At 52.2% G+C, this 24,001-nt stretch overlaps 1 protein-coding gene across 3 annotated transcripts; it reads right to left on the minus strand.

Annotated features, from left to right (window-relative positions):
- Positions 1–1,130: 1,130 nt before the first annotated feature.
- Positions 1,131–22,990, minus strand: CGN (cingulin). 3 transcript variants are annotated; one of them, XM_081024703.1, is made up of 21 exons: positions 22,870–22,990; positions 16,766–17,649; positions 15,962–16,062; positions 15,755–15,824; positions 15,553–15,648; positions 13,797–13,924; positions 12,956–13,088; positions 12,426–12,638; positions 11,862–12,010; positions 11,470–11,602; positions 8,941–9,141; positions 8,389–8,595; positions 7,661–7,918; positions 6,379–6,549; positions 5,684–5,845; positions 4,588–4,677; positions 4,027–4,110; positions 3,800–3,918; positions 3,379–3,487; positions 2,872–3,035; positions 1,131–2,614 (listed from the first exon to the last, which is right to left on the minus strand). In XM_081024703.1, exons 2-21 carry the CDS (start codon positions 17,633–17,635, stop codon positions 2,473–2,475), a joined length of 3,600 nt encoding a protein of 1,199 aa, XP_080880829.1. In that variant the 5' UTR covers positions 17,636–17,649; positions 22,870–22,990; the 3' UTR covers positions 1,131–2,472. The 3 variants fall into 3 exon arrangements, with proteins under 3 accessions (XP_080880829.1, XP_080880831.1, XP_080880830.1); XM_081024705.1 differs by having other exon boundaries at positions 22,724–22,907; XM_081024704.1 differs by lacking the exon at positions 22,870–22,990 and adding an exon at positions 20,434–20,500.
- Between the last annotated feature and the right edge of the window lie 1,011 nt (positions 22,991–24,001).

Consider the following 24,001-nt stretch of genomic DNA (forward strand, 5'->3'; position numbering starts at 1 on the left):
GATCAGGACACGCCCATCTGCGCCAGCTCAGATTTACATAAGGTGGGGCCTAAGGGCTACTTAACTGAAGTTTTGTGTGGCTTACGTGGTTGTACCTCAAACATTCTTCCTTCATCTTGCTGTCTCCTTTCAACTCCAAGATCAGTATTGGTAACAGAGAATCACCCTGCCTGCCCCTAGAGGATGAGTTGGAAAAGATCTTCCAGACATTCTCCTCGCCCCACAAATAGGACAGCCTGCAGGCTTCGTGGAGCTGAGCAAACCTTTCCTCCACGGCAGAAAATCAGGCACCAAAGACCAGCTCACTCAGACTGGCCCAAGCTAGTCTGGCAGGTGCCCTTCCCTGGCAGGAGGCCCAGGCCAAAGGCGAAGCCAGTTTGGCTCTGGGTGGGGCTTGTTTTGCAGAAGCTATTACACCAAAGCTGCCCTTATATGGTTGGAAGAGGTGGGACATGTGTCCTTAAAAGGAATTTGTATTCTTGAGAGAGGATGAGCCTCAACTTCTCCAATGGCATTTGCTCCCCAAACCCAGGTTAGCGTCTTCAGGGCCTGAAAGAGAGGATGGCCAAGCAGGACCTTGGGGCCTCTTCCCAGGCCAGCTGCTCTCTGTAGGTGGCTGCTCCACTGGGCTATGGTCCATGCAGAAGGCAAGGAGGTCTGACCCACTCTTGAGTGGGAGGTGCCCCTGACTCTGGCAATAGGCTCTGATGAACAGTTAGCTCTCTCTTCAAGGCAACATAAAGGCAGGGATGATGGAAATTTCCCTACCTCCCAAGTAGGGGCTGGGTCCCACGCCAGGAATGCATGGGTGTCTGTCTGGGAGGTGATGCTAGGGAATGTATCTAAACCCCAAGGGAATAAAACCCAGTTCTGGTCCATCTCTTCTAATCGTCAAAGAAGGCATTACTGGCCTTGCTATTCCCAGAAGCTTGTTTAGGAGAAAAGGGAGGTGCTATAAACACTTCCCAGTTCCCTGGGTTCCATCTAATCTGTTGTAAAGAGCCTCTAAAAAGTGAGGTCCATAAAATCCCAGCTTCAGCTGCTAAGCTGTTCAGTTAAAATAGTTTCTTCATAAAATTCTGACCTTCAAATAAGCCAGGAAAAAGAATGAGAAAACAAGCCAAGGATTTCAGTATAGATATATCATTTTAATATTTCATTTAAAATAAAAATCAAGGCTGGATTGGTTTGGGAGAAAATATCTGATTTGCAGACAATTTTTTTTTTTTAATCATGAAATTATAAGTCATTGGTGAGAGCAGCCTTCTTACAGAACCTGCTTGGGAAACAGGTGAATCATCTCCCTTCCCTCCTCCCCACCAGGGCTTGGCTCTCCCCAAAACCCAAAGGAGGACTAAATCTTCACTGCTTCTTCCCATTTCTACCAAGAGTCAGCCACTAGCCCAAGACAGGAAGCCCTGTATCAGGTCCAAGCTCCTAAGATAATTAGTGTCCTTTGGTTCCCCACTGAGGATGGGCACATCTGATCAGAGGAGCCACGAGGAAGACCACAGGGACTGGAACCTTTGCTTTTCATCTCGTGTAGACAGTTGTCAGGGTTCCCAGGTGCAAACACCTTATAAACACATCCATAGTCACAGGAGGAGAGGAGGAAGGATGGAAATCCTGAGCAGAACCAAGCCCCACTACCGCATCATGGCGCTGCCAAATCTCTCTCCCAGGGGCTCATCTGCAGAGAAGCCAGTAGTTCTGTTGACCAGTCACTGAGGCCGCAGGGAAGGCTGAGGGTCCCAGCTGGGGAAAGGCTGGTCCTTGGAGAGGTATGAATGTGCAAGTATAAAAGCCAAGAAGATCAGCCTTATCTCCTCGCCGTGACTAAGGCACTGAGAGGAAAGAAGGAAGGTAAGAATGATGAAGATGAGAAAGGAAGGAGAAAGGGTCCCCCGGATCCATTGGCTTAGGAAAGAGAACAAAACAGGAATGGAGGGGGAGGGGACTGCCATGGGCCCCTTGGCTGTGCAAAGAGGAGCGTCAAGGAACAGGTAGACCCACGCCAGCATGTCCATTACCCATAAGGTTCCCCTCACCCTGCTCCAGGGTGGGAGGAAAGCAGGTTGCAGGAGTCAAAGGAACAGAATCACCGAGGGTATTTATTTCCCTGAGCCTGAGGGGTAAGGGCTAAAGAAATAAAGCTTTACATACATGGCAATTTCTCTCCCTTCCTGTCCTGCTCAATCAGCCTATATGCTGTGAGGGAGAAGAGGGAGGGCTCGGCACTTAAGGGGAGGGTGCAGTTGGCTTAAAATCCCCACTCCTCCGGAGGAAAAAGGAAGCCCGCCTACCAGTTTAGCACTGATGCCCTTTTATCGCCATCACTCACACCCCTCCCTGTCTCAGGTCTGAATAATCGGGTCCCCTACAAGAAGGAGGAATCTGAGGCTGGGCAGGGCAGAGCAGGGCTGGCCAGGAGAGGCCTCCAGCCGAGGTGTCTGAGCCCTTGTGGACCGCGAGCTAACAGGAGCTGGTCTGCAGGTTGCTCTCCGTAAGCAGTGACGTAATGGAGGAAGGATCGTAGGCATTGTCAAATTCTTCATCTGAGCTCAGCCCTTCGTGTTGGAGGGTTGACTCGGCAGCTGAGCGGGAAGCTTTGCGCCTGAGTCAGAGAGAGAAGGAAACGCCCAATTCTTCTACGACCTAATGTTACTCCCAAGATCCCCCACTGATCAGAAATGTGGGGAGACAGGGCATAGAAAGGGGGCTGAGCTACTAAAACATCATCATACTGGCATCCAGCTAGGAATAAGAGGTCCCACCTGAGAGCTCCTCCTCTCCTGAAAGGTCAGCTCAGCTGAGCCCATCCCCTTCCCACTCCACTATCCTGAAAGAGCAGGGCCAGGAGAACAGCCATACCAGGAGTCCTTCTCCAAGGTTTTGATCCGGGCCTGGAGCTGTTCATTGACCTCATGCTGCTCCTCCAGCTCACGCTGGGCCTTCTTCCTCAGGCTGTCCAGTCGCTCAATTTCCTCTTCTGCTTCATCCACCTGCCGCTTCAAAGCCTTCACCCGCAGGCTTAGCTGAGCAGGACAAGTCCGCACGTTAGCAATCTTGACAAGGGGTCATTGCCCCCAGAAAAATGTTGTGACCATGGGCAAGTGCCCTAACTTCATGGGTTTGTCTCAGTGTTTAAATGAGTTAGCACATGTGTAACACTTAGAAAGAGAAGCGCGCATATCACAGGCACTCAGTATACCTGCTTCCTCTGAGCCCTCTAATCGAGCCCTTCCAGTTGCATCTTGGCCCTTGTACAAGGAAAGCCTAAGTCTGGAAGACCTACAAGATGGGGCCTCCCCCGGCCTCCAAGCCAATGCACAGTGTGTACTGGCCACATGGCTGCCTGGCCCCGGCAGCTGTCCTTACCTGGTCCTTCTGGTCATTGACATGCTGCCGCTCGTCGTCAATCTGGATGGACAGCTCTTTCACCCTCCGCTCCAGTTTTCGGTTGGTGGACTGCAGAACTGTCTTCTCTCTAAGATGGTGGGGTACGGGGATGTCTATGATTGTCACCATTTCTAAAGGAACCCTCCCAGTGCCCCCGAGGACTCTTCTCAGTCACAAGCCCCACCATTAGACTGGGGAGGACCCAGGGCAGACCTAAAGACCTGGGGACACAGAGGTCATTCACACTTCAGAATCTCTGCAACTCTCTCTCTCTGCCCTCTAGCAAGAGAAAAGTTCTCCCAAAAGACCAGGCCAGGTTGGCCATGTGTAAGATGGAAGATGGAAGGAGCGCCAGAGGAGAAGAGCCCAGAGAGAGAGAGGAAGTGTGGGCTCGTGTCACCTCTCTTCAGCCTGCAGCCGCTCCTGCAACTCCCGATTCTGGGACTCAAGCTGAGAGAGGCTGGTGTTGGGCTTCTGGAAGCCTTCTGAGCTGGCCAACCGGTTCTTCAAGTCCTTGTTCTGAGAGGGATAGGAAGCCTCTATGGTTAGCATTCTCCTGATCCCTTCCATGGTCATTCTACCCACCTCCTGGGGTCTGTCCTCAAGATTCCCCACCCATCCCCTCACCTGTCTCTCCAGGGAGATTTTGTCACACTCCAGATCCTGGCGAGCGGACCTTTCCTGCATGAGCTCCGTCCTCAGCTGGTCCACCTAGGGGTTGGGTGAGAGGAACCAGATTTGGGGAGAGCTGATGATGAGCCAGCAAGCTGAACCAGATGAGGCAGAGAAACTGTAAAATGTTCTCTGAACCAGGAATCCCCCAAATTCCCGGGTAACTAAGAAATCACAGCCTGTTCAAATAGAAGGAGCCACAGAATTTAAGCAGGGCCTCCTCAGTCCCATCAAGAACTAACATCTGTCCTGAATGGAAGCAGCCGGGCCCAGGTCCGAGAGCAGCGCAGGCCACGAGGATTGCTTCCGCCACTCAAATTCCCGGCTTCTTTCCGTCTGAGGAAACCTGCCAACCCTTCCCGAAGCAGAGGAGACCCTAAAGCAGAACCAGGCATGCACAGATTCTGCAGCCAGCTTCCCCAGATTATGAAAAACGGAGGGTGGAGTGGTTTTTGAGAAGGCCCAGAGACTTTGTCATCAGGGGTAGACGCGGATAGGGGGTAAGGCGGGTGGTACCTGGTCCCGGCCGCGATTCACCCTGTCTGTCAGCAGCTCCACAGTGTTCTTCTCCTCATCTAACTCCGCCTCCAGTCGTGAGACTTTTTCCTGTGGCAGAGGGACAACAGGTTAATTGTGCCCCAAATGCTGGACACCAGAATGCCAAACTCCAACCGGGACCCTCTCCAAGTCCAGCTTCTACAGGCTTTTCTCTCTCACACCCCCATTACCTGTGGGTCCTCGCCCTGCCTGGACCCACCATGGTGCTCATGCTCGCTGCTGCCAAGGGTGGCATCGAGGGATAAGAGTGGGGTCTGCTCTGGGCTTGGCCCCTTGGCAGGATGACAAACCCCAGAATCTATTCCTCAGTGGGGCAGCCCTACTTCCCCAATGGGAAAACAGAGACCAAAGTGCCCGAGCCAAGGCTGAGATGGAGAGAGTCGCACCCTGTAGCACCGGGGCACAGACCGCGGGAGGACACCTGAGCCAGGAAGTACCATGTAGGGGCTCAGAGTATGGGCTTGGGAGCCAGCGTCCTGGGTGTGGAAATTAGCAGAGGGGCCGTGGGGTTGCTTAACCTTTGTGTGTCCCCGGTTTCCTCATCTGTAAAGCGGAGAAGACTCCCTCCCCTACAGGGTGATCTTTAGCATTAAATGAGTCTGAAGTGCTTGGCACACAGCATAATACAGAAGTGTTTGCTGCTGCTGCTATTGTTATTATTATTATTATCATTGCCAAAGATAGCAAACTGAAGACCACTGTTCTCTCTAAATGGGAGAAGCTGCTGCTCAGCAGCTCCCACCTACTGTCGCCATGCAGAAAACTCAGGGCGCAAAGGTCAGTGTTACCATATTTTCCAAATGTATAAAAGAAGCCAGAAATCCAGATTTTATGTGACATCTGTTAAGTTTCTAAACACCAGTGTCTGTTTAATCAAAGCTGTTTAAAACACTGCAGTCAAACAAAACCCATCAGCTGTGGGCTGCTGGTTTTCGGTCCCCCGTGGAGAAAGAAGCTTGGGGTATCCTGGTTCCTTTGCTCACAGAAGTCCCACCTGTGCCAGGACCCAGACCCATTTTCCCCACCACCACAGGCCACCCCCCAATGTCCTCACCTCAAGGCCCTTGAGTTGTCGGGTCCTGTCATCCTGTGAGCGTTTTTTGTTCTCTGCCTCTTGCTCCAGCCCCTGCAGCCGCTGGGCCAGCAGCTCCTTGTCCAGCCGGGCTGTGTCCCTGTCGGCCTGGGATTCCTGTAGGGCCTGTCGCAGCCTCTGGACCTGGGCACAAGCGCAAATGCAACAGCTTGGAGAAGTAAAGTGAGGATGGGGGTGGGAGCGGTCTACCCCCTGCAGGAAGAAATAATCCACCACTGACATTCTTTACAATTGCCAGAGCATGGTGGTAATAAAAAGCAGACTATTAGTCCATTTTCTTTATTGTCTTAAAATTCTCTGCACAAAAATTGGAATCCTCTGAAGGGTTTTTAGACTACAGGTCCTGGGTCCCAGCTCCAAGAATTATGATTTAAATGGTACCGGATGTAGCTCAGGCATTCGGTTTGTTTTTGTTTTTTGAATCTCCTCAGGTGACTAATGTGCAGCAATTTGCAAATCCCTGCGCAGCAGACAATGCATCCCCTATTGTCTGTACCTAGGGTGGGTCACTTCCCTCCCCAGCCCCCACCTTAGTATGTCACTCTAAGTGCTTAGACTTAGGGTCCTAGGATCCCTGGGCCATAGTTTAAGAGGCAATGACCTTCAAACCAAGGATACTGGCAGGGGTCCCATCCTCCAGCCACTTGAGCTCCTACCTCGTCCTGGAGCCTGCTCAGCCCCCCAGAGTTCTTCTCAGCCTCACTGGCCCACTCCTTGGCCTGGCGCTGGGCATCTGCCACCTCCCGCCGGGCCTTTTCCTTGTAGTCCTCTAGCTGGGCTTGCAGTTGCTGCAGAGCTAGCTTGGAGTCGTCTCCAATCTGCCCCATCTGAGACACAGAGAAAAGAGCCGTTTTCAACATTGAATCGCTTCACCACGTGTCTTTGTCCCTTCTCCAGGCTCAGGCTCCCAAGACTCTCCCATAGCCTCTTTCCTGCCAAAGCTGCCCTCTCTTGCTCTTTCCTGGCCTAGGTACCTGGTGTGGTTACTAGTAATGTACAGATTGCCTGGGCTCAAATCCTGGCTCTTCCACTTACTAGCTGTGCGACCATAGGCAAGTTACTTGCCCTCTCTGGGTCTCAGTTTCCCTCCCATCTGCAAAACGGGGAACCGACATCACAAAGGTGTTGGGAGAATGACCTTAGCTAATTAAGTAAAGTACTTACAACAGCTCTTGATACAAAGTAAACCTTACGTGACCTTATTTCAGCAAACCCCAAGTACCCATGAATGTCAGGTGTACCACTCAGAAAGAAAAGTCTGCCAATTCAAGTATGACAGGCCATCAATTAATCATAAGACAAAACTCCACTGCAGCGAGGATACAATGTGTATTTTAGAATTGATGAATTATAGTAGGCGTCCGCTCTAGTTTTATAAAGTAAGAGACAAGGAGGGCAATCTTACCCCCCAAAAACCAATTTCTTTCTTTTTCTTCCTTTCTCCTTCCCCTCCCCCAAATATAAAATTCTCCCAATGCAGATTCTTCTGTTTAGGTCTGACAGATTTTTAAGGGAGAATCCCAGGAGATATTCTCTAAGGACCAAGACCATCAAGGAATGGGATGTGGGGGAAAGGGCAAAATCCCTAAAAGGGGAGTGTGTGTGAGGGGGTGGCCTCAGTTGGTTAGAGCAGGTGCTGGTAGAGCCAAGGTTGCCTGTTCAATCCCCGCATGGGCCACCGTGAGTTGCGCCCTCAATAAATAAATAAATAAGTAAACAAGTAAATAAATAAATAAATAAATAAACAAATAAATAAGTAATGTTAAAAACAAAAACCCCTGAAGGGAGGTAGAAAGGATGTCACTCTCTGAAGGCTTGACCTTGGCTCCCCAACAATGGAGTTGAGGAAAGCAAAGAGCACACATTCTGATCCACATTCCCCCCAGCCCCGCCCCCTCCCCAGCCCCCCCCCTCCCCCCGCTGGCTTCTGTACCCCACCTCCTTGTTCAGCCGCTCCACCGTCCTGTCCAGCAAGCGCTTCTGCTCCTCCAGCTCGGCCTTGCCCCGCCGGAGGGCCTCCCGCTGCTTGCCCTCCTCCTCCAGGGCCCGGCTCAGTGCCTGCTGCTCCTGCCCCATGCGGGCCAGCCCCCGCTGGGCCTCATCCAGCCGTGCCTCCAGGGCCCGCTTGGCTGCTGCCAGGCTCCCTTCCTCTTCCTGGGCAGCGTTCAGGGCCTCCTCTAGCCGCTGCTTCTCTGCCTGCGAGAGGGGGTTGGACTGAGCCGAGGCAAAGCGTGGGCCCTGGCCACGTGGAGGTGAGTAGCGGGGCGAGAGGAGGACGCGATGTGTACGACAAGGGTGGGCAGTGCACACAGGCTCGGAGGAAGCGGCGAGAAATGAAGACCCGGAGAACGGAGCAAAGGATGGGAGGTAGAGACAAAAGGACCAGCGCCCAGCCCGGGACGGTCACACCAACACACACTCCGGGAAAGCAACCCAAGGTGAACGGAGGGTTTGGGGAGGCAGAGAACCACACCAAGGTCGGAACAACAGTGATGGCTGGGTATTCAGCCAGGGACTGCAGGAGAAAGCCCCCCCACCCCCTCCCCTCTCACCCTCCCACCCCCACCCCCACCCCCCCAAGCCCTTCCCCTCTCACCCCCCCCACCTTCACCCCCAACTCCCCTCCCACCCCCCCAACCCCCAGGAAGCCGAGACGTCGCACTGACCTCCAGCCGCTGCACCTTGTCCCGAAGCCGTGCCTCCGCCACTTCCCCACCCTCCGCCAGGCCTCGCGCCTCCTTTAGTTGCTGCTCCAGACCCAGGATGCGCCGTCGGAATTCGTCGTTTTCCTCCTGGGTCTCCCGAAGCGTCGTTTCCACTGCTGCCCGACGTTGCCCCAGCACTGCCGCCTCTGCCTCCGCTGCCATCTGAGCCTGCGTCCGTTCAGGGAGCGGCGGCTCAGACCCCAGGGCTCCAGGTCACAAGCCACTCCCAGGAAAGCCGCCCCACCGAGAGCCCACGAGAGCCGGACTTAGAGTGGGGGACTGCCAGCAGCCAGAGGCGTCCCTGGGAACCCCACCCCTACAGAGACGCAGCGGGTGTCAGCACGTACAGCCCGGCCCCCCCCCCTGCCACATCCTGGCTGCGTTAACCACACACCTAGGTCCAAGGATCGGGTCTGTACATACCCTTGATAGTACTTTTCCACGCCCTCTGGCTCCTCAGCCCTCCAGACCCCTGAGCCTCCACCTGCTAAGCCCTGTGCCCACTCCCCTTGCCTTGGAAGCCTCTTCACAATCCTGTCTCAGTTGCTGGAGGGTCTTATGTAGCTGGACGTTCTGCTGTTCCAGCCCCCGGCCTCGATCAGCCTCGACCCTCAGCTGCTTCTCCAACTCCCGCTCCCGCTGTCGCGCAGCCACCTCCTGGCTCTGCCGCTCTGCCTGCAGCTCCTTAAGTTCCTCCTGTGTCCGACGCAGCTCCTGGAAGGGAAGGAGAGTGGTGCCAGGGCAGAGCCAGCCTGGGATACAGAATGTGGAGAAACTGCACTCTCATACATCGCAGGGATGTAAAACGGTGTGGCTACCTGGGAAAGCAGTTTGGCAGTTTCTCAAAAAGTTAACCATAGAGTTACCACATGACCCAGCAATTCCACTCCCAGGTATATGCCCAAGAGAACTGAAAACACATGTCCACAACAAACTTCAACACAAATGTTCACAGCAGAATTCATCACTACAGCTAAAATAGAGAAACAACCCAAATGCCCATCAATTGGTGAACAGGTCAACAAATATGATATGTCCACATAATGGAATATTATTTAGTGATAAAAAAGTAACCAAGTCCTGATAAATGCTACAACCTTGAAAAGCATCAGGATGGGTGAAAGAAATCAGATATGAAAGGCCATGTCTTATAGGAGTCCAATTAAAGGAAACATCCAGAATCAGCAAATCCATAGAGACAGAAAATAGATTAGTGGTTGCCAGGGGCTGAGGCAGGGTGACTGCTAATGGATATGGGGGTTCCTATTGGGATGATGAAATGTTCTGGCATTAGATAGTGGTGATGGTTGTACAACTTTGTGAATATACTAAAAATCAGTCAATCTGTACAGTTGAAAATGGGTGAATTTTATGGTACATGAAATAAATGTCCATTAACAAACAGTATTTGGAGTGAGAGTAGATGAGGGTATGGATGAAAAAGGATTGGCTGTTGAAAGAAAGAAAGAGAGAGAGGGAGGGAGGGAAGTAGGGAGGGAGGGAGGGAGGAAGGAAGGAAGGAAAAAAAGAAAGGAAATGTTGAAAACCAAAATATGTGCCACAGTAAACACTGGTGCTGCTCTGATTTCTTTCTTTTTCTTTTTTTTTTTAATTAAAATAGGAATTCTGGTTCTGATTCTTTAGCTATTAGCTACTTCTAAAATTCAGGAAGTACCATAATTAGGCTGAAAGATTATATAATATCTAGTGAGTCTTCAATGTCCAATACTAACAACGCTAATTACAAAGAAAAAGAAAACTAGCCCAGGGTATGGTCTACATTAGACTGGGTTAGTTTGTTTTCCTAATGCATTCATTGTTTATTGACTAAATATTTGACAAAATACATGTAAGGTATAAGATAAATGAAACACTAATTATGACTTCTTAGTTCTTTAGCTTAATCCAGCATAATATGGCAACTGAGATTGCCCAGGTTTACTGCATCCGCTAATCCAGTGAACAGACTTCAGGCTGTCCTTGATATTGGTTCACTTCATAACAATGTAATAAAAATGTAAGAGTACTTTTGATATCACAACCACCAAAGTATAGTTGCTTAACATTTATTATGGTTTTCCCCACCAAATATTTTGTGTAAATCCAGGCTTCTATTTATCTGGAAAATCAACATTCAGTGCTACATGTCTTCACTCATTGAAAAACATAATTACCTTGATTACAATTAGGCCATCTTATAATAAAGGCATGATAAACAAGCAGTGACTAATTAATACTTGTTAACTGAGCACCTACTATAGATATAGTACTTGATTCCAGCACAGCGAATCAAAGAAATGGAGACTTAGAAGGAGCCTCAGGAGGCCATACATGCCAGTCCCCCAGAATTAATGAAAATATTTTCTATATGTCTAAATAACCAAAAATAATGAGTTGCTTTCTTGTCCTTCATAAACTAGTACCAGGAATACGAAGTAGTTGTTTGTGTGTTCACTTAAATGTTATGCCCTTATCATTTATAAAATATCTACGCATGATAAACCATGTAATTCTCTGTGTCTAGATTCTATACTCTCTAAGCAGCTTTCAAATTACCATTTGGCTTCCCATGTAGGTCAGCTGGCCACACCAATGCAAGTATGCCAGTCCGTGTGATGACAATTCTCATTATAAGTGAACAAACTGGCATTCTAACTGTAAATGTTTCTTTCATAAAAGCAGTTAAAGAGGACCCTCTGAGAACAGAGCAACTCTTGCTATGCTGATCAAGTTAGGATTCTGAGCTTGCAAAAAACGACCCCACAAATCCACCTAAATTCCACTACCCATGAGGTCTCTTGGGGGGCAGCCAGCAGCCTCTGGCTATAACGCAACCTGGCCACTGAAAGCCCTTTCCGATGGAAACTTCTAGACTCAAGAAGACCCACCCTGCTGGTCTCACTGTGTGCTGGGAAGAGATGAGTCTGAGCAGGCCGTGTGGGGTCTGAAAACCAAGCACATGGGAGTGTGGAGGCCCTCGTGGATAGGTGAGGCAGGTGCCATCACCCCAACCTGCCCTTCTGCCCCCCAACTCCCAAGTACCTTCTTGAGCTCCTCCACCTGGCGAAAATCTGCAGCACCAGCACGGGCCTGCCCTAATTCCCTCTGCAAGAACTCTATCTTCTCCCCAAGCTCTTCTTCCATCTCCTCCTTCTCCATCCGCAGCTGCAGAAGTCTGAGCGCAGACAGGTGAATTAAAAGGGAAAGGGAACAAGGTCAGGCCAGCTGCCTGGGAGAAGTTAGCAGGACGGTGACAACGACCTCTCTGGAGGCCAGGACCCTGGCACTCAGCTCTCAGGAGGGAGGAGAGAGGCGGATGTGAACAACAGCAGTCTGAGGAATGGGAAGGAGAGAACACTGGCATGGCTGGAAAGGAAGTGGGGCACGCATGAGAATCATGGATAAGCATTCCTGGGAGAGCGCCAGGTCCTTACTCCTGCTTGGTAGCTCGAAGCTCCTCCTTGTTCTTCTGGAACAAGCTCTGCCAATGCCCTGTCTCCTCTGAGGTCTCCTCCAGCTCGCGCTGTAGGCCCCGCACCAGAGCAGACATCTTCTGCTTCTCAGCCTCTAAGACTGCATGGTCCTAGGAAGGGGAGAGTCGGGGGGCAGGAGGCTCATAGGGAAGAGCTCGCTTCAAACCAAAGCATGAGAGTGCAAAAGGGGCGGCTCAGCCCAAAGGGCACCACGCCCGCTGCACACCCTGACACCCCCGTGGTACCTGGTACGAGCCAGCAGAAGGCTCTCTCCCCAAGTCACAGCCCACCCCTCTGTCATCTACAGAAAGCCTCCCCGTGGGCCTCTGGTCACGCAGCCTCGTTGCTTCTGACCTGCACTCCCTCCCTCTGCCCTTGTCCTAACCAACGTTTTCATTACTCTCACAGGTGTCTTTTAGGGCGAGTTCCAGTTACGACCATGAAAAGTCCCCAAATTCCAAGACCTCAAGGCAGCCTCCTTCCTGGGGGTGCCCTCTTCTCCCAGCCCCTGCGTGTGTCACATGCCTGGGTTGCATCTTGCATGCTCCTGCGAAGCTGCTCTGCGTCCCGCTGGTACTGCTGCCGGATACGCTCCACCTCCTGGTCACGGGAGGCCACCTCCTCCTTCAGGGCCCCCTTCAGCGCTGTCAGCTCCCGCTCCCGCAGCCTCAGCTGATCCTCTACCCGCTGTTTCCCTTCCAAGACCTCTTCCAGAAGTTCCCGGGTCTCTAACAAGTCCTGGGGAAAGTCAAGGTCAAGGACAGGGTGACCATATGAGGATCCACCTGTCTATTTGATCAAAAAATATTTATTGAGCACCTTGCATGTGTTAGGCATGATACCAGGTACTCTCCGGCCTCCAAGACGCCTCATTAGGATCAAGGAAACCAACATTCTGGGCTCTAGTCCCACCCTGCCATTGGATGTGTCTGAAAGCACACTAACGGGTACCCGTAATCAGTTACTACTCCCTGGACTTTGGGGAAACTGGAATGCAGACTTGAGGCTCTAGCTGAAAGGAAGCAGAATCTGGGGTACCCAACCCGACTCCCTACCTTCATTATCACCTCCTTAGCGGGCTCAGTACCCTGGGCCTGTTTCAGCTTGTCCTGCATCTCCATCACCTGGGCCTCTAGCCCATGTCGCACCCTTTCATTTTGGTCCAGGAGGAGCTTCATGTTCTGAAGACTGACAATGTGTAATAGATAACGTTACTGAGCATTGTGTCAGGCAGTTTTCTGAACACTTTACATATGGTACTTCATTTAAACCTCATTTAAATCTTAGCGAGCCTCCCCTTAGCGATTGCCTTTCTTAATATTATAACCTGCTCCCCCATAATCCCAGCCCTCCCGATCTGCTTGCTATAACTTACTACTTATCACTACTTATCACAACTTATCACTTTCTCACATATGACAGATTTACCTACAGAATAGGTTTATTGTTTATGGTCCGTTCCCCCCTCGCTAGAAACTACACTTCCGGAGAGCAGAGCTCTTCATCTGTGTAGTTCACTGCTGTACCCCAGCAATCGGTGCTTACCGATTACATCGTTCATTGCAAAATCACCTGCTGAATGCATGACTGAAGACTTACAAAGATCCTATGAGGTAGGTGCTATTATTAACCCCGTTTTACAGATGAAGAACCTGAGACACAGGCTGACCAGGTAGCCTAACTCACTATCACCATTACTGACAGAGAAGGTAAAGAGAGAGGGCCTATCTTTCAACCATCTCTGTCTGTCCCTTCCAGCTTCCCCCTGTCTCCTGCAGCCCTGGGGCAGCCTCTAACTCTTTATCGAGTATAATTTTTATAGGAGGTGCTGTCCTGGGTCATGTGTAATAATGACAGCCACCCCACCCCACCCCATGCACCATCAGCTGTGCTCACTCCTTGGTGCTTTGCTGGGCCTCCCCCATCTTCCTCCCAAGCAGCTCCTGCAGACGGCTGCACTCTTCCATCTTCTCCTCCAGTTGCCGCTCCAGCACAGCCCGGGATGGCTCTAGTTTCTGCCGCTTCTGAAAAAGGAAAGGAGAGTAAAATAGGCAGAGAATAGGAAAAGCCTCTGAGAAGGACATGGGGTAATGGAAATGTCTCACTGTGATGGCTTCAAATACATCCACAAATCCTTTGACATTTCTTTCAAAAGGTAAGTGAAGCCTCTCCCGTTGGACCGAGGGAATCTCTTCTAACAAATATAAAAAGGGGCAAGTGCCATGTAGCTTCGGAGACTAGGTCATAAAAAGGCATTTCAGCTTCCTCCTCACCTTCTATCTTGTTTCACTCACTCTGGAGGAAGGAAGGTAGCAGCTACCATATTGTGAGGACACTCACGCAGCCCTATGAAGAGGTTCACACAGAAAGGACCTGAGGCCTCCAACCAACAGCCATTGAGGAAGTCATTTCAGATGTAGACCCTCCAACTCCAATCAAGTCTTCCTGTGACTACAGCCCCTGCCAATACCTTGACTGGAACCTCAGAAAAGACCCCGAGCCAGAACTGCCCAGCTAAGCTGCTCCCAAGTTCTGGGCCCTCAAGACACTGGGAGAGGTTTGCGTTAAGCTGTTCCGTTTTGAGATAATTTATTACACAGCAATAGATAACTAATACAGTACCATTATTATCCCCACTTTACAGTTCAGGGAACAGGGGCTTAGAACACTTCAAGAAGTTGCCCAAGGTCAGTTACACAGCCAACAACTAAAGGTCCCAGGATTTGAACTGGGTTAGTTTGACTCCACAGCTCACCATTTAACTACTACACTGCTTTCCAGGAAACAAGGGGAGTGACAAGCCAACATTTCTGAGCACCAACTATATACCGTGTTGCCCCAAAACTAAGACCTAACCGGACGATGCGTTCTAATGTGTCTTTTGGAACAAAAATTAATGTAAGACCGTATATTATGTTATATTATATTATATTATATTATATTATTCTATGTTATACCCAGTCTTATATTATAGTAAAATAAAACCGGGTCTTATATTAATTTTTGCTCCAAATGACGCGCATTAGAGCTGATTGTACGGCCAGGTCTTATTTTCGGGGAAACACGGTACAGGCAACATTATAAGAGCTGGAAGCAGTATTTTAAAGGAAGAAAGGGAGTAGTGGGGGTACATAGGCTTTAGAATAAGACTGACCTAAATTTTTAAATTTCTTCTCTGCAGCTTACTACTTTGAGCAATTCACTTAACCCCTCTGATCTTCAATCTTCTCATCATAAGTGGCCAGGATGCCTACTTTCCAGGGTCACTGTAATTATTACACATGACCCAGGACAGCACCTCCTACAAAAATTATACTCAATAAATGACAGCTACTATTATCACCATCATTATTAGGATGATGAAAAGAACTGAGGTAAGTAATTTGCTCAAGATTTATACAGCCAGTAAGCGGCAGAACCAGGATGGAAACTGCCAAAAGAAACGGAAAGGAAAGTAGCTGGACCCCTGATGGATGTGCTTCTCATGTCTCAGCTCCAGAGAAGCCCAGAAGTCCTTGCTGGGACCAGCACACACTCTTGTCTCGTCTCACAGGACGCCGGAGTGCTCATTCCATTGTTTGGAGGCACCAGCCTAAGCCAAGTTTTCCCCCTGTGGTCCTTCATCCTTCCAGCACCTCTAACCTCTCCTCACCTTCACCTCTTCATCCAGCTTTTGCTGCAGTTCCTCCACTTTTCGGGTAAGTTCGCCCTGTCCTGCCAGTGTCTTAGAAGAACCGGAAGCAGCCATCTGTCAGAGACATGGGGTGGTGGGGAGGAAGTGAGTCCATATCCAGATCTTGAGGCCCAAACGGCCCCGACCCTGACCTTGCTCCCACCATGAGAAGACCACTCACCACCAAAGGCTGCAGCTGCTCCAGCACCAAACTGACCTTCCTCCCTACAGAGCTTTCACTTTCTGGGCTTCTGGAGGATAGAAGGACAAAAGCAAAGGTGAGGGGAAAACAGAGGAAGCAGAGATGAGGAGAGAGCAGGGAGGATGGGGAAGAAAGCCAGAAGGGAAAGAGAGGTGTGCGACTCCGCCATTGGAAGGCCCCACTCACCCCTCCCTCAGGATGCCATAGATGGTGGCCTTCAGGTGGTCCACACTGCCTGGTGGGGCTGCCTCCTGCTGGTCTCGAAGAAGGTCTGGCGTTGACTTGAACTGCAAGAAAAGCAAACCCAAAGGAACAGAAAAAATAAGCCAGAAGCGTGTGTGGGGTTCAGAGGGAGAAGAAGGAGCAGTTGGGGGACCAGGCCCTTCGAGCATGACAAACGAGCCTGAAGTGGGGTAAAGAGGCAACACCACTGAGGCCTGAGCCACAGGCCAGGGAGAGGCCCAAACCAATACACCTCTCATCACTGTCGAAAACCAGAGCTTCCTCAAGAAGCAGCTCTCCCCTACTTGCGAGCTGTGTCGCAAGTAATTTGTCACTACTCGAGTTTATAGATGATTTTACTTCTAGAATGGGCTTAACTTTGTCTCGGGGTACAATCGCTCCCCCACTTACTTGCATTCCTGAGTGAGAGACAAATGTGGGAGTTTTGGCAAGAGCACCAGACAGCTGCTCATAGCCCCCAAGCCTGCCTTACGTGTGCCGCAGACCTAGCACACGCTAGCGAGGCACTTAATGGCTGGGCAATGACAAGGAACCGGCCATGACCGTGAATGGTGATTTCGTAGTTTGTTCCATTTCCTTTAGATTTTCGCCCTTGGAAATCTTGCACACGTGGATGGAAAACGTGGAGGACAAAAGGTAGAGACTCTCTGCTCTCGGTCATTGGACCAGCAAGGGGTCCCAGGGAGGGTGGGTCAGGGCTGATGACAGGGGGCCTGGGTGTCCCAGCGGCAGAGGGGAGGGTCTGACCTGCAGCACAGAGGGGTCGGGTGTCCTCCCTCGTGGTTCCTCAAAACACTGAAGGACCCAGTCGTGGGTCTGTCGGGACCGGCTGAAGCCACTGGGAGGGCTCTGGCTCTGGGCCGGCTGTTTCAAGCTGCCCAGGTGGCTGTCATGCTTTGTGCTAGGGCTCCAGGGGGTGGGGGACCTGCGCTCCCGCTCCTCCAGGGTGTCCCTTGGGAGCCGGTTGTCCAGACTCTGACTCCGCTTCCGCTGCTCAGGCGCCAGTGACCGCATGCGGCGGCCAGTGCGGCCCCGGGCCTGGCCCCCAAAGCGACTATCAAACTTGCTGATGAGCGAGTCCACTGAAGACAGGGGAGCAGTGTCGATGGTGTCCCCTGAGGAAGTTCCCTGGGGGGCCAGCTCCAGCAGGCTGGCGCTCCTGTTGCCCGGAGCCATGGGGGCAGGGCCTGTCAGTGAGGCGTGGGACTGAGAGCGGAGGAGCCTCGCGCTCCAGCCGGCCGCGGGCTCCTCATCAGACAAGCTGTCCTGGGAGCGGCCAAGAAACTCCCTGGCCCGCGTGTAGGGCTTCTCGGGGAGTTCGGAGTCGGAGCTCGGAGCTCCCGGGGTCCCTCGATTGTTGGCCCCCTTGATTTGGACCCCAAACGAGTCACCACCGCCTTTCTCCCCACTGTTGAGCACCACAAAGGGCTGGCCAGCGATGCCCTGCACGCGCACAGCGACCCCATAGGTATTGGCTCTCGCGTCCTTAGCCGGGCGTCGCCCCCCGTGCCGGAGAGTGCCCATCTCTGTAGCGCCCTCTGGCTCTGTGATGAAGCGAATCTGCACTCCGTGGTCTACCGGGCCTCGGGGCTCCGTCATGGTGAAACCCTGCTCCATGGGGAGGAGGGGTCCTAGAAGATGAGGAAGAATGTCAACTGAGAAACTGCCTGTAGAAACCCCGAAACCTCCATCTACCCAGCTCTCGGGAGGCTGGTTGTCTTGTTAGTTCCTCCTACATAAAAACAGCGGTTCTCATGGTTGATCTGAGCAGCAGAAGCAGCCCAGGGGCCTGTTAAAACAGATTGCTGGACCCACCCCCAGAGTTTCTCGGTCAGGAGGTCTGGGGTGGGCAGGGCCTGAGGACCTGCAATCTCCCAGGCTCCCAGGTGGTGCTGACAGTGCTGGTCTAGGGACCACACTTGAGACACACTAACCCAGAAGAATCCTTTTCCTCTGAGACAGTCCTGGGAGTTTGGCTTTGTCCATTTAAAGATTTTGTTTGATCTTCGTACATATACCACCATGGGCCTCCCCAACCCCAGTGAAGGCAGAAACCAAGCCCTACCTAACAGACACCTCCACCCCAATGCAGCAAAGGGGACTCCGCTCCCATAGCTCATTTCAAATACAGAAGACTTCGAAGGCATGCCATCCCACCTCTGGGAGGATGCCTCTGGATTAGAGGAACTGAGGGCTGGGGGCACGGATGGGGAAGAGACTGGCTTTCTACTGTGTATCTTTTTGTCCTTTTTGAATTTGGAACTATGTAATAATGTATTGCCTATTCAAGAAAAGGTGTAAATAACATAGAACAGTGCCAGTCCAAGGGGCCCCAGGACAGGCAGGCTTGTCCTACCTGAGAGCAAGAGCCACAACCACCCACAGGCCAGCTCCCCAGGTCCACATTGCCCAAGCTTGGAGTCAGCAAATGGAATGTACTTCAGGTTTGCTCTGGCTCCTGGACCTTGGAGAACAGCGCTTCTCCTCCAAGCAAATGAGGACTGCAGCTTCCCCAGCCCTTCTGCTAATCTCCACCAGAGCCTAGCACCAACCTGGAGGAGGAGCCTCTAATGTGCCAGACACACAAATATACCCAGCTCAACCTCCCTGTGGAGCTCTGCGCCAAGGAAACTTGGCAAGGCCCCTTTCAGGGATTGTACAAAGGCTAGGAGGCCCAGGACACCAGTGAGAGGGAGAAGGAGAGGGAGGCCCAAGGTCCAGGTGAGAAAGGGCTTGGTGGGGGAAAGAGTCTCCTGCAGGAGGAAGAGCATTCCTAGCATTCCAGGCCCTTCCCCTCCAGAGAAAGTAACCAGGAGGGAGGAGCCCCTATTGCCAAAAAAGAAAAAAACCCTCAAGGCCTTTTTTAGTGTTGAGACTCCATTCTAAAACATGATGAAAGCAATGGAGACAGACCACCCAAATTTTACCCGAGAATCTCAAGAGGCTCATGAACACCTTAAAGCCCACCCATGAGCCCCAGGACTGCTGTCTTCCACTATTTAGGCATTGGGGAGCACCTTAACCAATCTCTTAATCTGATACCCCAAACAGCAGGGTATTTACTTGGTGGGATCCTATGTTGGAATTCAAGTAAGAAATGGGACCAGAAAGGAAGCCACAAGGCAAAGGGGTAAGTTTTCCAAACCACTCATCCAGCAGAAAAGGCGCTGGGCTAGAGTCAGCATCCCACCTCTGTCCTTCACTTGATGTATACAACCTTGTGCATATCACAACTTTTCTGAGCCTTCGTTTCCTCATCTTTAAAATGGGTATGATGACAGGACCTCACAAGGTAATTACCTGTGAGAATTAGACAATAATTATATGGATATACACAACATCCATGTAAAATTTTTCAAGTTGTACACTTAAGATTTTTGCATTTTATTTACTTAGGTTCTGTGTTAATTTTAAAAATGATGAGGCATTAAACATAAACACACCTAGCAGCGCATGGCTGTCACACAGCCGACTTGTTACCCTGCACAGGCTCTGCACCTTCCAACAGGCTCTTCCTGACTTCAGCTGGTTCATGGAAGGATGTCACTTCCTCAGAGAAGCTTTCCCCAACTGCTTCTTCCCACAAACTCGGTCAGAACCGTGTCATATACTCGACAGTTGCCCTTCCATGAGTTTGCCTCAGCTTATTTTTATCTATTTATCAGAGTGAGGATTTGTTTCCAGTCTGTCTCCCCCACTGGATTATAAGCAAAGATGGTGGCTCTCAGCTGACTCCTGTGTCCCCAGGGCCTGGCACATAGTAGATAAATATTTGTTAAAGGTTGGATCCTGGACCAGGGCAGACTCGCACAGAAGATCTGCCAGAGGACCCCTCAGAGCCCTTTCTCATTTGCCCCAGTAACGAGACCTTCTCCTGGCCTGGACTCCCCGCCCTAGTCAGTCATAATTTTGGAACCAGATGTGCCTAGACTGCCAGCTCTCCAAAGTCACATGATTTATTCATGCTGCAGCTCTCCCCTGTCAGTACATCTACTGCTCTCCCAGATCCAGGTCACGACGTTCCCAGGCTCCGCTCTGCACAGTGCATGGCCTCTTGCTCCCCCAAGTCAGGGGCAGCAAGGAATGCACCCCCAGGTCCCAGTGACTCCCTAACCTCCACCACCTCCAGTCCCAGGACATGTGGGTTAGGGGCCAAGAGGACTGAAGGAATCTTTGGGGTGGGTCAGAAAGCAGGGCTCTAAATGATTCAACATGGAAAACCCGAAACCTATCCGCCTTCAGTTACAGAGAACAGCGGGGCGGGGCCAGGAAGCAGCTCCAAGGTCTTGCCTAAGGCCCAGAGGCAGGTAAACAGTGACCTAGCACCAGGCAACAGGGAGTCCAGAGCCTTCGCTCTCACCAGATGTCTGACCCTGCTTTTCCCTCCCCTGGCACGTGCCCAAGTCGCTCCTCACCAACTGGACTCGGGGAAGAGACCAGGCCACAAGTGAATTCAGCTTCATCTGTCTGCCTCTGCCAGTCCTGCCTACAAGCTGGGGGAGGACACTGCACCTGTACCAAACAGCCACTTCTCCCTGAGTTACTCATTAGCCTGCCCTGCCCCAATTCCATCACCTCTGGCCCAGCCATAGCGTCTGGCTTCCAACAAGGAGTGACAGGGTCCCTGGACTCCTGGCAGGAAGTGGGGGAGGGGTGGTTTCAGTGTGTGGAAGAAGAACGGATACACATACACGGGGCCGGGCAATATGCTGGATGCTACAGAACTGGCAGATTTAGAAAATGGGAGAACTCGGGGCCGGCCTGGTGGCTCAGGCGGTTGGAGCTCCATGCTCCTAACTCCGAAGGCTGCCGGTTCGATTCCCACATGGGCCAGCGGGCTCTCAACAAAAAAAAAAAAAAAAGAAAATGGGAGAACTGGAGGTCGAGATGAGACTCCGCTCAGAGGTAACAAGAAAAGCACATGGTCAAAATAGAAAAGGACAGCTCAGCGACCTTGACCGTTTGGCTCCTGTTTTCTCAATAGAGTTACAGAGATAAGAAGGTCCCCCACGGATCCAGAAAGAACTCCCCAAGTGGAGTGCTGGCTCTGTCCACTGAAAAAGCCGAAACCTGAGAGCCAGGCTAGAGCTGCCTGGCCAGTGGCGGAAGAAAACACAATCAGGAACTGGGCCCCAGCAAACTGGCTGGACTGGTTTGAGAGGCAAGGGGAAGGGGAGGACCAGGGAGACTCCACTGGCACTTGCAAAGCAGACACGAGAAATTCCACACCAGAGGAGGCAGAGGGGCAAAACCATGGGCAGGGACTCTGTCCAGCCTAGAAGCCACGGCCAAGGCTCTGCAGGAGGAGGCACAAGATAGAGAGGGAGCAGGCGGGAGAAGACGCACAAAAACAATGAGTGACAGGCCGTGTGTGACAGGAAGACTTGGTCTCTTTCTGCCCCTCCCTCCCAAAGATGCATTCCTGATCCCACACTTACTTTGGCCACCTCCCTGGTCCTCCGTTTTCCCCTGTTTTCCCCTTCCCCACTCGTAGAGAAGCAGCCCTACCTCTCTCCTCATCTCCCACAGAGGTGAAGGCATGCAGGTCAGCCTGGAGAAGGCAGGAAGGGTTCTAGGAAGCCAGAATCCTCTTAGGGTCAGGCAAATCTCTGCATTAGCAGTCCCCTAGCGGCCAGCCCCCCACTCCCAAATATCCAGGATGAAAGAAGAGGTGCAGAGGCACCTGCAGGCAGCCTGTCTACAACATAGCGGTTACTAATTATTTCCCAATTACAACCACTTTCCTCAGGCAGGGCATCAAAGGGGCTGAGCTAAGGCTGGCTCTGGTTCCCTTACCTGCCTAGGGCAAGGGAATCTCCTTCACAAGTCTTGTCGGGGCCCCAGTGTGCACCTCCCATCTAGCTGGAGACTTGGAGGTGTAACTCCTCTAGTCTCGTGGTCCCCTAAGGAGTCCTGCCTATTTCCTGCACCACTCGTGTCCACTGCCTGTCTGACAAGCATCATGGTCCAGGAGTCAGGGATGCCTGGTGGCGTTTCAGGGAATAATGGGGATCTTCCAAGGCTTCAAGGAAATTGGTTAGGCTCCCAAACCTCACCCAATGGCTCCATCTAGAACCACAGAAGAAAGTACGTGTGTTTTGGGGGGAGGGGTTGACATGAGCCCCCAGAAAAAGGCTTCATTAGAAAGAAACAGTTCTAGGTATTTTGTAGGCCTAGGGACCTTTGCTTCCTCATATCTCTCCCTTGGAGAGTACTGTTTCAAGAGGAAGAAGGAAACATTTTCCCTGGCAGGCAAGCCTTAAACAGTTTCACACCTAGCAAAGAGACTGCCCTACCCTCTTGTTCGGCCCCTCAGCGTCTCTTATTTGCAACTGTCGTCACCTGTAGGTGAATGGTTAGAGAAAGATTCCACACCTCAGATCCATCTCAAAGCCAGGAGGGAGGCTGTCAGCACCAGCTAGACTGGCAGTCAGGGGGCAGAACCTCAGGGAACAGCAGCTCTCCACGCCCTCCCCCTTATGCCTCTGAACCTGGCAGCAGTTCCCTTCGACCAACTGAGACGAACTCCTTCCCCCCACCACCGCAGTCTCCTGGAGAAATTCTGCCCCTGGGACCGGCCTCTGACCCCAAGAGAGATCCTGGCCCTGAACCGCTTTCACGCCCTGGGAATAGCGTCAGTCTCAGGTGCCCCGCACCCGGCACCTTCGAGTGAGAGTCAGCTCGTAATCAGTGCTCCCGCCCTACCTTCACCTCTCGTCTTCTCCTCTCCGCCGCAGCACCTGTGCCCTGGAGGGAGGTATCTCGGATCGCCTCGACCCCCGCCCCTCCGGGGTTACACCTGAGGGCCCGCTTGCCTCTCAGGTGTCCTTGTCCCCGCTCGGTTCACTCACCCCAGCCGGGCTCGGCGCTCCCGAGCTCGGGTTCGGGTTCGGGTTCGGGCTCCGGCTCTGGCAGAGCTGCATGCGCGGCTCCCGGGCCCTCCCCCTCCGTCCCTCCGCCCGCCCTCCCTCTTGCTCCCCCTCCCACCAACCTGTTACTCTCCTCTGGAGCTCCACCCCCATTGGCCGTCACCACCCGCCCCGCCTTAGCCTTCTTCTGGTTGGTCCGTTTCCCGAGGGGCGGGGCCGCCACCGCGAGGACAGGGACCCGGGGTCGCCAGCCGGGGTGGGCGGGAGGTGCAGGCAGGGTCACGTGGGCCGGCGGGCGATGGAGCGCCTGGGCGGGGCGGCGAGGGGCAGCAGGAGGCCATTTTGGGGGCCACGCGAGACGTCCCCCCTCCCCGGCCCCGGGAGCCGCCCTCCAGAGCATCCTCTGGCCTCAGCGGGAAAATCGCCCCCCCACCCTCCGCCGCCTCGCGTGTCCTCAGCCCGAATGTCTGTCCAGAGCCCTGTCAGCCCTTCGCCTACCTCCGCGTGAACCGGATTCCTCTTCCGTCACTTCTGCAGAAAACATGTGTCTCTGATGTCAGAGCCTCCTCCACCTCAGTTCGTCTCCTTTTCGCCCAACCTGGGCCAGAATCCCAATTGAGGATTCTCTTCCCCATCCCTTGGCCTCCACAAGTCATTCTCCAGCCTGGTACCTTTTTCACCGTAGTAATCACCTTCCAAATTACATAATTTAATCTTAAACATCACGGTCATCGTTTGTCTCTCGTCCTACCGTAAGCTCCGCCAGGGCAAGGATCTCTCCGGTTTTGTTCCTGGGTCTATCGCAAACGCCTCAGACAGGGACTGGCACGTCCTGGGCGCTTAGTATCTGTCGAATGAATGAATGGGAATGGGATGAAGTTTGTGTTGAAGGGGGAGGTCGTTTTACATCGAATAGGAATGAGCCTCGTTCTGAACGGAAGGGGACTCAGCCCAAACTGTAAATGCACTTTCTAAAAAGTGGGGAAATTGATCCCAGTCTCCAGAAGAGTGAGATCAGGCAGGGGGCTCAGCAAACAAGAGGCTCCAACTCTAGCTTTGGTTAAACAGCACGGCTGTTAAGGCTGACTCCCTAGATCGTAACCGTTGAGATAGG

This window comes from Rhinolophus hipposideros (genome assembly GCF_964194185.1).
Source record: "Rhinolophus hipposideros genome assembly, chromosome: 19".
Taxonomy (NCBI): Eukaryota; Metazoa; Chordata; class Mammalia; order Chiroptera; family Rhinolophidae; genus Rhinolophus; species Rhinolophus hipposideros.

Bases quoted from the DNA above. Each gene is read 5' to 3' on its own strand.
- CGN (XM_081024703.1), bottom strand. From the start codon at position 17,635: ATGGAGCAGGGTTTCACCATGACGGAGCCCCGAGGCCCGGTAGACCAC. The intron at 16,063-16,765 runs GTCAGACCCTCC...CTTTTCTTGCAG, and splicing joins CCGACCCCTCTGTGCTGCAG to TTCAAGTCAACGCCAGACCT. The intron at 4,678-5,683 runs GTGAGGACATTG...CCTCTGCCACAG, and splicing joins GACAACTCAAGGGCCTTGAG to GAAAAAGTCTCACGACTGGA.